At 40.1% G+C, this 11,716-nt stretch overlaps 1 protein-coding gene across 1 annotated transcript; it reads left to right on the top strand.

Moving 5' to 3' along the window:
* Positions 1 to 649: 649 nt before the first annotated feature.
* vax1 (ventral anterior homeobox 1) lies at positions 650 to 8,165 on the top strand. The gene is made up of 3 exons (XM_044017907.1): positions 650 to 1,928; positions 2,972 to 3,159; positions 6,484 to 8,165. The coding sequence occupies exons 1-3, from the start codon at positions 1,706 to 1,708 to the stop codon at positions 7,030 to 7,032; spliced, it is 960 nt and encodes a 319-aa protein (XP_043873842.1). The 5' UTR covers positions 650 to 1,705; the 3' UTR covers positions 7,033 to 8,165.
* The last annotated feature ends 3,551 nt before the right edge of the window (positions 8,166 to 11,716 follow it).

Raw genomic sequence — 11,716 nt, 5'->3', positions numbered from 1 at the left:
GTGTCAGCGAGAGGCTGAGATGCTGAATCCTCTGAATCTGTTTCCCAGGATGAGGCTCTGCACCACAGCTCGAGAAGCCCAGGTCTCCTTTAGTTGTTTCCTTTTTAGCCTTGTCTTTTTACCTCACTTAAACAATGGCTCCTGAAGCCCTCCGAGCAGCAGCCCCCCCAAGTACTCGCTGAATAAAGTTAGTCCAACATGCAGCCCTTAAAGCCACCCCGGGAGTACTGCCGCGCAGCCACACTCGCTCAATTGTTTGTTAATAGTCCAATTAGATAATTGCCATCTTTCACTCCTTTTCCTCTCTGTTTCCCATAAAGGCATGAATGGCACTCAAGAAGGGGGGGGCAGGTTGAAGAGGGCTTCTGGCCAGCTAAGGTGACAAGAAGGGGCACAGAATGCTCCTTGCACTAGGCCACAGGTTTGAATTGAATCATTGTGGCCTAATCAATGGTCTTATTGGATTACTGGCTGCTGCTGTGTTCAGAGATATTGTTGCACTGACAATGAAAATAGCTAAGAGTTGGTGGGTGGGTGGTTAGTGGGCTGGAAGGCGAGTGGTGGGGAAGAGGTAGGGGCCATTCCAGGGGGTTTTGCATGAGTGAGTGAGAGTGTTGGCAGTCTAAAGCACTAATGACAAGTTTTACTCTTGCTGCTTTTGTCTGTTTCAAATGTGCAGGTTTAGATTATGAGAGCCGACGCCGGCCTCTGGGGTGCAATCATCTTAATACTGAAGAACGAGCCGTGAGCGGCCGCCAAGGAAAGGAACCTTCTCCACAAATGCCACAGACCCGTCACAGCTGAAAGTGGCTGTGGATCGTCGTTGCATCCATAAATGTTGATTGACGTGGATTTGTTCATTACGTTTTTCTTCCCACCTCTCTCTGTCTCTCCCTCCCTCTCGCTCTCTCTCTCTCTGGCTCTCTCTGGCTCTCTCTCTCTCCCAGTGCCTACAATAGCATAGCGGCGAGATCTGCACTTTGCAGAATTCCGTTGATTGATGAATGAGCCAAAGGGAAAAATCCAAACGGGATCAAAGTTCGCTGACACGCTGTGACGAAGTCTCAGGCCAGAGGAAGAGGAAGAGGAAGAGAGGACAAATCTGTCTGGCCGTGTTCTGCAGATAGAAGAATGAAGCGCCCGGGAACTTTTTTCAGGTCTGGAAGAGTTGCACCCCTGTGATTGTCGGGGGTTCAGAGGAGGCTTGGTTGCAAGACAAGACCAATCATTTGTCTTGATTCCCTGGACTGAGAGCAGGGAAAACAGAGGGGACGGGATGAGCGCAACCCCTCCATCAAGACCTGATCTATTTCCCCCCCAAACAAATTAGCGTATTCATGAGGTTACGCAAATGTGGAGGCAGTGAAAATTACCGTAATCAATTGAAACAGCAAGTGTGCATCCATGGCTCTGATTATTTGAAGATCAGCCTGGTGTCTGTGTAACGAGGAGAGGGGGCCACTGAATTACTGCCCAGTTTCACTCACAGGTCCATGATCATTGGGCAAAAGGAGTTTGGTCAGTGATAACAGGGCTTCTTAGTCTGCCCACAGAACTCTTTTAGCCAACATTAGATAGGTGACTGTGTCCTGCTGAAAGGTGCTGTTTTGAAAGTAAAACCCTCACTGTCCACAGCGTCTGCAGCCAGAGTCTCTGTAATATTCTTCACTTAACAAAAGGGAGGAAAACACAAGATAACCTGAGCATGGAGGTCAGGTACAGCCAAGACACGGACGGCATGGTGCTGAAGAATGGACTAAAGGAGGGGAAGGACGGCAAGGATGGCAAGGACTCCCAGAGCAGCTTGTCCAAAAGCTTCCTGAAGGAGCAGCAGGACTCCTTCTCCCCGTCTGGGACTCTGGACAACTGTGAGAAGAACAGAGGCAGCACAGCAGACCCAGACTACTGCCGCAGAATACTGGTCCGAGGTACGGCTTCGTCTTTCTCGTCCTCACTTTTCTTTCACTCTTTAGAGACAAAACACAGATTTATCTCAGGTTAGATTCACTTTTATTTCACTGAACTAATTAAAATGATTTGGTTTGTAAATACAAAAGAGTGTTGTTGATTGAATAAAAAATATGACACTTGACTTTGATTTTAAAAAAAGGAAATCATTTACCTTGAAAATTCATTGTTTAAGTTGAAAAAAAATCATTTTAGATTATTATTTATGTTTAGTGATTTTTGTTTTTATTCATTCTAATTCTGCAAACTTTGATTCACTAAGTGTTCACTCATTAACAAAGAACATTTGATGTTAACTGTTAAACATTGTTGTATTATGTGTAAAATGACATACATTTAAAAAAGACACTTTCTGGTTGATAAATATAATAAATTATAAACATTAATTAAAGACAGGAATGGAAATGTGTTTATAAAGATAAAAAAACATCATGTGTGAAATAGAATTTATGTGTGTGTGTGTGTGTGTGAAATTATTACTGAAAAACAGAGTATTTTTCTTATTGTATTTGATGTTTCATAAAGTTTTGAGTTTTGTTTCTTGTTTTTTTACAGACATTTTTCATTTGAAATAATAATAATAATGTAAGAATGAATGTAATAATACAATGTCAATGGAACTGTATAATATTTACCAGAAATATACATTTTTTGTACATATATAATCTTTATACATCCAAGAAATAAACAACATATTCTAATAAATAAAAGGTTTCTCATTCACTTCACAACATAAAGGTTTCAAACACACATTATTGTTGTTATTATTATACATTTCCAGAGCTAAAGCAATTGAATTAGTAATCTATAGTAAATGAACTGTTGCAGCCCAAATTGGATAATGATAATAACAACAATAACGATAATGATAATATTATTATTGTTGTTGTTGTTGTTGTTGTTGTTATTATTATTATTATTATTATTATTATTATTATTACAATAATAATAATAACAATAATATATATATTTCACTTATCTGTTTAAATGCTTATTGTTACAGATGCTAAAGGCTCAATCCGCGAGATTATCCTGCCAAAGGGCCTGGATTTGGACCGGCCCAAAAGAACCCGGACCTCGTTCACTGCAGAGCAGCTTTACCGCTTAGAGATGGAGTTCCAGAGGTGTCAGTATGTGGTCGGGAGAGAACGCACTGAACTGGCTCGCCAGCTCAATCTATCTGAAACACAGGTAGGAACTATTTTTACATTATTTTTAAATTCCATGTCAGCGGAAAAATCCACCATGTGAAAAACAAAATGGATTCTCATGTTTTCAATTTACTGGAATCTGAACGTTTGTTGACTTCAACAATTCAACATCAGTAGGAATTCAGAATTTATTAAAATATAGGTCAATAATAATAATAACTAGTTATAGGAGAGATTAATATTGAGTGTTTTCAATATGTTTGTTTGATTTTGTTTTTATTATAAAGATCACAAAATTCATCTAGATTTTATTTATCATTAAATATAGTATTTTTTTGATTCGGTGTCCATACGACTGAGAGAGAAGCTTTCATTCTAAAGAAAGCACAGTTTTCTTGTTCACGTCCCACGTCCCCTGCGGGTTCAGCTGGGGGTCAAGCAGCCGCGTCCACTGTGGGTGAACTGTGTTCACAGACCAGTCCCGCTGGGATCTGGACTCCAGGGAACTTTCCTTCATCTATTTTAATATCGTTTTTAAAAGAAGGCAGAGCGCCTAACGGTGCCATCAGCTCGGGTCGTGAGTGTGAACGCGTTGAACCGAGCTCCAGCGCCACTGAATGAGGTTGACCTTAGGTGGAGGTCGACGTGTTTCAACCTTTTTCTCACAAAGGAGCGTCACAGATAATAACTTCAGTCTGCAACAGGTGCTTTCATTAGAAACTATGGACGCTTTACCTTTGTTCCATCTGGAATGTGTTTTAATAAACATATTCTGCTTCTTCTTCTTTTCTTTTTTTAATGTAGAAAAAAAACTAAATGAAATGTGACCTGTATGTAACAGTGAAAATGAACATGAGCAGTCTTTAAAAAGCAAAGATACTGGATTGAGCGGCATGGTGAAATGGTTGATGGGGTGAAACCAGCAACTTAAGTGAGGGGAGGAAGGGGAAAAAAAGACATTGAAATGTGAGCGCATTGGCAGCAGCAGCTGACTGGTACGTTTCCATATGAAAGCAGTCAGATGTGATTACAGGAGGAGACGTCCAGGTGCAACACACACACACACACAGAAAAGCCTGTATTTGTTTTAGTTTTGACATTCACTTATTAACAAGGACAGTTTGGAACTGTCAGAATAACTAAATGGGTCCGCTGAGCCTGATGAATGTGTGACTGAACTTGAAATTACAAGGTTGGTGCATGTGGCGCACTTTGTGGCTGCAGTTTAATCAGCAAAATGAGTAAAATGGATGATTTCTTTTCATCTTTAAATGTGTAAATAAAGTGAGAGCAGCAGATCTCAATAGTAGACACTGCTGCACACACACACACATATATATAATCAATATCTATGAAATGATTTCAACATTTCTTATTCTCAGTATTATTATAAAGTAATCATGGCCCTTTTCAAAGCATATTTATTATTTAAAAAAAAGATCTATACAAACAAGAGAGGTGCTGCAATTTTCATTAGAATATACAGAATATTCATAATTTATTCAATTATTATTTAAAATATCAAAAAAATATATCAAAAAATATACAATGTCAGAATGTGTAAAAAAAGTGCTTTAAGCAAACAAACATTACAAATATATATATATATATACATACATATCAGATACTTATAATTATAAGATATTGCGTTTGAAATGAATGGAAAAAGAGAAAAGCTTGGGTCCGTTTTTATTTGATAATTGATAATGAGAATTGATGGATATTTTTGATATTTATTATCTCTAAGGAAGTTTTGTGGGGGTTGATGGTTGTAAGTGCTTCACACTGAGGCCTCTGTTTCATCACTGCCGCTTCTCATCTATTACAAATGAAAGAAGCCGCAGCGCCGCGGGCGCGGCTTCTGTCAAAGGACAGGCGCGGTTTTTGTTGATCTCCATGGACCCAAATAATCACATTACTGCTACATTAAATTGGTGAATTGCAGTCATCAAACATATAATAGATTTATATTTCTAATTAATACTTTTTCTATTTAACTATTAACTTATATAATATAACAAGAGAGACAAGGGAGGTGGGAGTTAGTGACATGCCATGGATTAAGTTAAATCCATATTCTGCATTTCTACTGTCGAGTAGCACGAAGTAATGCAGTGTTTTTGTTTTGACTAAATGTGATGTGACTGAAGTTTACCTTATACACTGTTCAGAGACATATGTGCAGTCATGTCTCTGAACTATGATGGCTCCTGTCGAATTTGGTAATTCCTCCATAAGAATTGGGCCTGATTTGATGATGCTGTGATCTTGTAGATCTGCTTCCATTGACTAACATGGAACATTTGGAGCCGGAGCCGCTCCAACAACCTTTGGAGTCGTAGCACACTCCACGCACGGTCTATTGATGTCATTTTCATATTCATATACATCCTTATCCAGTCAGGAGCCCAGCGGCTCGTAATCCGTCCCAGCTCACAAACACAGAATTGTGATGCCCTGCCCCAGTTTTTACATGGACATGAGTCAAATGCAGTGTCCATGGAAACTGGTGCACGTGTATAAATAACAAAGACATTTATGTGTGTTCCTCTGACGCATTAACATGTTACATTTCTGATTCTGCTGCTTTATCCCAAACTTTGTTACATTACAACAGCTTATTCCATTGAACAGGTTGTAAACACATCACATTCACGGCTTCTCTTTCTCCCACGTCTGCTCTGGGTTCCTTGGTGTGTGTGTGTATTATGTTTAGCCTCCGTTATTATTATTATTACTGTTATTAATATTTAAATGTGGGTTTTTAATAAAGCTCCGTACCAAAGGAATTGAATCAAGTTTGCTCTTTATGGCTACATGAATTAAACTGACTATATTTAATATTTTATATTAAGTCTTTAGATATAACAATAAATGCTGCCACATTCAGACATACAGTCAACTTTTAACGTTGAATCCATCCATTAGCTTCAGTGACTGACCTTTCATAATTAGGCTAAACAATTATTTTTTTGTTGTCAAATTGAATTTGCTCTGAGGAAAAAGTTAACATTTCAATTTTTTTAAATGTAAAAACCAGCATGTTCAGACTGTCATCCTTGCATTTAATAGTTCCATGCTGTTCCATCACATTTTAAATCCATTACAGAGCCAATATTAACAGAACATTTGTAATTAGTCCAGCTGTAGTTGTAACCCCCCCCCCCAACAGCTATTCTACTGTAGCCACACGTCGCACTAGAAACTATCCAGTCATGCTCTAGAAGCAAATGATTTTATGAAAAGGTCTTTAGAAAAAAGTCAGAAGTCTGAAAAATTAAGTTCCTTTGTTAATTTAACATACTATCATAGTATACATTCACGTCCTCTAAAAGCTCTGTATTTTGTCTGTGTACCGCTGCAGGTTAAGGTCTGGTTCCAGAACCGACGCACTAAGCAGAAAAAGGACCAGGGGAAGGACTCTGAGCTGCGTACAGTGGTTTCAGAAACAGCAGCGACCTGCAGTGTCCTCAGACTGCTGGAGCAGGGACGGCTCTTGACGCCTCCCGGCCTGCCTGGCCTCCTGCCACACTGCAGTGGTGGCACCCTGGGCTCGGCCCTGCGCCCTCCCTCCATGGCTATGGCCAGCAATGGCAGCAATAGCAGCAGCAGCAGTGGTGGTGGAGGCAGCACTGGCACTGCAGGCGGCAGCCCTCCTCTACCAGCTGTGAGCAGCTCAGGGACAGTAGCAGGCCTGCAGGGCTCGTCCGCAGCACACAGCCTCTTCAGCTTCCCCATGCCCTCTTTACTAAGTGGTGTTGCCACACGAATTTCCTCCAGCCCCCTGTCCATGGCCGGCTCGCTGGCTGGCAACCTGCAGGAACTTTCCGCTCGCTACCTGAGCTCCTCTGCTTTCGAACCTTATTCGCGGACTAATGGCAAAGAATCCATGGAGAAGAAGATTCTGGAATGATGCTTTGTTTTCTCACAAATGGATTGCGCTTTTTTTTGCAGGACATGTGTTTTGGTTGTTTTCTTGACATTCACTGTCTTTGTTTGGGTCCTCTCAGTCTCTGTCTGTGTCTGTAGACGTTCATGTATAACAATTACACATGTGGCATCTTGTACAAGGTTGCTAGCACGGGAAATATAACAGCACAAAACGTTCTTTGTTGCAGAGATTTACAAAGAAAAATATACATTTACACAGAGGTTCTACATTTTTACATTAGTCCAACTTTAAAAATATATTCTGAAGAACCCTCACATATTTCCTTATAAATTGTTCAATTAGAAATGAAGCTATGATCAATTCTATTCCAGATACAAAGGAATGTACTATTTATTGTACTCTGAAGCCTTTAGTAAAAAGGTTTGAACAAAAATAGACTTTTCATATATCATGATGATTTTAATGGATGAATCTTTTAAATGAACCCTATGGATGGGATTAAAAGTTGTGAACCCCCAATTTGAGAACCCCTGCTACAGAGAACATGGCCACTTCACAGCGTAAAAGCCTCTGGAAGATGACGAGACACATGGTGTATTGTTGACAAAGTGATTTTAGTTTTACTATTTGTGTTTGTGTAGTTCCATGTCACCGTGATGAGTAGATAAAAGACCACGAGTTTCTGAGGACAGTGAACCAATCAGAATGTCACAATCTAAACTGCAGTACAAAGAACAGAGAAAAAAGCAATGTGTGCGTTTGAAACACACCTCAAATTCGGTGTCAGACGGAAAAGTCAGTGCAGTGGACACTGAATGCAAAAAGATGTTTAACATACGTGTCACCAACCCAAAACATAATCCAGGAAGGAGTCATGTGAGAGTGAGACGGTTCAATCGTTCTGTGTTGTGTGTTTTCTCTGTGGTTTATTGAGGATTTTCTAACATTTTACAACCAAACCCTTCACTTTAAGCTTTCTTCTGCGGGATTGTGTACAGGAGTGTTTCTGTGCACAGTTTCTATTCCACATAGAAGATAAGAGTTGCAGAGAGGTGACCTTTTATGGGCTTTTCAGCATTACCTACAGCTTTCATAAAAAAAAAAAGATTTAGGGAGACTGATTCATGTGAAGACTGGATGGAATTATTGTAGTATAAAAGTATTGGAAAAGTACCTTGAAATTGTTATTTTATTGTAAATTATTAAATTCTGTAAGTAATAGATTATTAGTATCTGGAAAATGAATGTATTTGCAGGGTTGAGGGATCAATCAAAAAAGCTCTTTGGTGCTGTCGTTGTGAAATATCTTGAAATTTGTGAAACGTGTGGTACAAATGTGTATATATATTATGTATATGGATACAGACAAAGTGTGTTTTTCAATTTCTTTCATACATGTCTCTATGAATCAATACCTCGTTTACACACAGACCTAATATGTATGCGCCTGAAAGTTTTTTACACTATTTTTTGGTAACGTGAGCTGCTGGTGTTGTTCCACCATCCTTTGATTACAGTGAAACTAATACAAACAACCTGTGATTTTATAGATAACAGCAGGATCTAAGACTGGGCTGAGAGGGTTACATGACACATTGACTTCATTTTCCAATTTATTTTGATTATTTATTAATATAAGATGTCAGAAAACAGTGAGAAATATCTGTCTTGATTTCCCAAAGGGGGCGTTCTAAAATGTTGGATAATAGAATCTTAGAATGATTAAAAATAATAACCTTAATTAAAATAATAATAATAATAAGAATTACCAAAATGAAACCAGAAGTAGTTAAAGTATTTGTGACTGATGGTGAATTTAAAGCATGAAACATGAAGCACACATGCATTAAAAATGATGGTCAGTGGAAAATGACAGAATATGTATGTGTGACTTTCATAAATCCAAACAAATCTGGACTTTATGATTGAGGCAACAGTGGATCAACAGCACCTGTGAGCTATTATGAAAAATCCACTCTATAGTTTACTCTAGTTGTACACACAGTACATTTTTTACCGTGACTGTTTGTAGAGCGCTGTTACGGATTGGTATTGCTAACAATGTCAAGCTAAGATTACGTTTGCATTTACAACTTCTTAACTGGAATACAGTGAACTCGGGGGTGATGTCACACCCACTTCCAAGTCTCGATGTAAATGGAAAGCATCACAAATGCGTACATCTCAAGCCGGTTCTCGACAAAGAAGCAGCGCCCGGTCTTCAGCGCTAACAGTATCAGTAGCTCACGCAACCACGATTCCAAAATCCCGAGCTATCCCTTGCAGAAAGGATTTCAGTGGTGTACTCATCATTGGCTGTGAATAGAAATATAGCAGTCAAAGTAATAAGTGATGTGAATTTGTGCAAACATGCTGTCCCAAGTTTGAATCTGTATTATTGGGCCAGTTTGGTCTTCTATTGAACTTTGAGTGTGTTCAGTGTCTTAGAGCGCAGTAATCACAGGGACCGTCCGGTAACAAAAAACCCAGGCCCTTTTGTGAGGAGAGCCAAAGAAACCAAGTCCTCCCAACTGTGTCTTTGGAAACTTCCCCAGAGAAGGAGAGAAAAAAAAGGTCACAATTCTCGCCTCTGACCCGCTCTCCAATCCCCAGCCCCACCCCCACCCATTCTCTCCTGTCACCCTGAAGTCCAATTAGAAGGTAGGTCAGGGATGTTTTTGTAAGTGGGGGGTTTCAGGCTGGGAGGAGGGGGCTCACGGTCTGTCTGCAGGCGCACGGTGGATGTGTGGTTGCTGCAGACCACCAACACATTCTCTCCCATCACATGGTTCCTGTCTTTAAGCTCAGGGTTTGAGGAGGTGAAAGAAAGGCTACATCCTGTTTGGTTTTCAGATTCTGTTTTTGTGTTGACTGTGTGTTTGACACAATGGATCTGGGGATTAACGTGCTATAGTTTACAAATCTTATTGAGAAGGCAAGCCCTCTCCTTGTGCACTGATCTGCCACCATTAGACTGTGCAGTGCTATGAAAGTACAGGATTCCCCTGTAGGCATCACAGGCCTGTGAAAAACCTTACTCTGCTTCCTAACACATTAATTAATCCCATTAAGTAATCAAAGGAGTGAGGGGTGTAGGACACCCACCCCACCCCACTCCTCTCCTCACCACCCACACGACAAGGCTTCTATTTATGTTTCATATAAACAAGTTTATATTAGCTGTGATTGGCAGTAATGTAAAGACGAAATCTGGTTGAATGTGTGCCTGTCTGCACAGGCACGACATTTTGTTGTACAGTACTCGAGCAGCGATCTAAAACTAGAAAACCGAGAGAAAAACTTCACTTAAAGTTAACCATGTTTTCCGTTTTGTTTTGTTTTGTTTTACAAAAAACAGCATCTGCAGGCTAAATATGGTCAGTACTATTTAGTATTTATATTACAGGGGAAAAAATTCATTACTAATTTGACTAAAACTGGACTTTTAAAATACAGGTAAACATTTTACAAAATGAAGTTCAGTCAGACACAAGCTAACAAGCTAACCAGCTGAGAAGAATAAGGCAACATAGTGAAATTCACGCCGCTACATTTTTTGGACAGAAGAGGAGACAGTTGTACGCTATGTCAGAAGAACTGAATATTTTGAAGCTAATCGATGGTAGGAAGACTTGAATTAGCTTCATGTTAAAGCACAAACTGCCTGATACTAAAAAGCTGACAGGAGGCGTTTAACCTTGTGAGAAGGACACATTTATTGCTTGAGTGAAATGTACCAATATGTTACGCAGCAAGAGTGCTTAATATTTTGCTACATAGTAAAATAGGCTATTGCATTATTTGCAATAGTGCTATTGATTAGCGCTAGCCTGGGTGAAGTCTGCCAGTGATTTGGTTTTGCTCTGCAGACACTCAAAGGCTGTAGTCACCGCCAACTTCAGAGAGGTGTAACCAACGTAGATGAAATGCCTCTGTACGCAACTGGACAGGCAACGATCCGGATGTTGCAGAGTGACGGAAAACCTGTGAACAAACAGCAGTGATGACTGTAGTAATGGCATCTAATGACTTTTGCCCGGGGGAGCTCCGTGAAGCAAGTCGCTTAAAATGAAAGCAACAGCTGAATTAAAGGACAGCTGCTCTTAAGTGGCTGCCATGTTGGACGTATACAAAAGCTGCTAGACGTGGCATCTGTCGTCACCGTGTTAAGCCCACCTCCATTGCACCAAGGGAAAAAAAACCTTTGTGATTGGGTCTCCTTTTAAGGAGATTCTGTAATTGGCCAAAACAAGAGTTCGCCAGGATCTCCAGGTTACCAGCACAATATTGATTACATTTATTCAGCACATCAGTACAACGTGTGAACCCGATATCGACACAAAAATGAATGCATGATCATATTCTAGCTGGATGGTGACAGTATATCTGAGGCATTTGTAGAAATCACAACCGCCCAAACTCATCATAATAGACTGAGGCTAAAAAAAAGCAGGCTTTTTTGTTCTAAAATGAGGGCACTGCCCCTGTAGGAAGAAGCACTTCACTTGCATTAATTTGCTATTTTTTGCATGCAGCCTGAAATGTTTGGATGAGCTCTCCAGGGGGCCACCATCAGCCTCACCATGGCAGTGCTTACCACTTGAGTCTGTAGTGCTTTTCTACCATCAGAGAGCTGCAGCGTGTCTGTTTGCAATGTGCCGCTGCCAGTGTGTTGGCTGTGTAGAGGGCACAGTTCAAAATCATC

Source organism: Solea senegalensis, unplaced genomic scaffold, assembly GCF_019176455.1.
Source record: "Solea senegalensis isolate Sse05_10M unplaced genomic scaffold, IFAPA_SoseM_1 scf7180000016018, whole genome shotgun sequence".
NCBI classification, from domain to species: Eukaryota; Metazoa; Chordata; class Actinopteri; order Pleuronectiformes; family Soleidae; genus Solea; species Solea senegalensis.
This window is presented reverse-complemented; position numbering and strand designations above follow the sequence as displayed.

Bases quoted from the DNA above. Each gene is read 5' to 3' on its own strand.
- vax1 (XM_044017907.1), top strand. From the start codon at position 1,706: ATGGAGGTCAGGTACAGCCAAGACACGGACGGCATGGTGCTGAAGAAT. The intron at 1,929-2,971 runs GTACGGCTTCGT...TTATTGTTACAG, and splicing joins CCGCAGAATACTGGTCCGAG to ATGCTAAAGGCTCAATCCGC. The intron at 3,160-6,483 runs GTAGGAACTATT...GTACCGCTGCAG, and splicing joins TCAATCTATCTGAAACACAG to GTTAAGGTCTGGTTCCAGAA.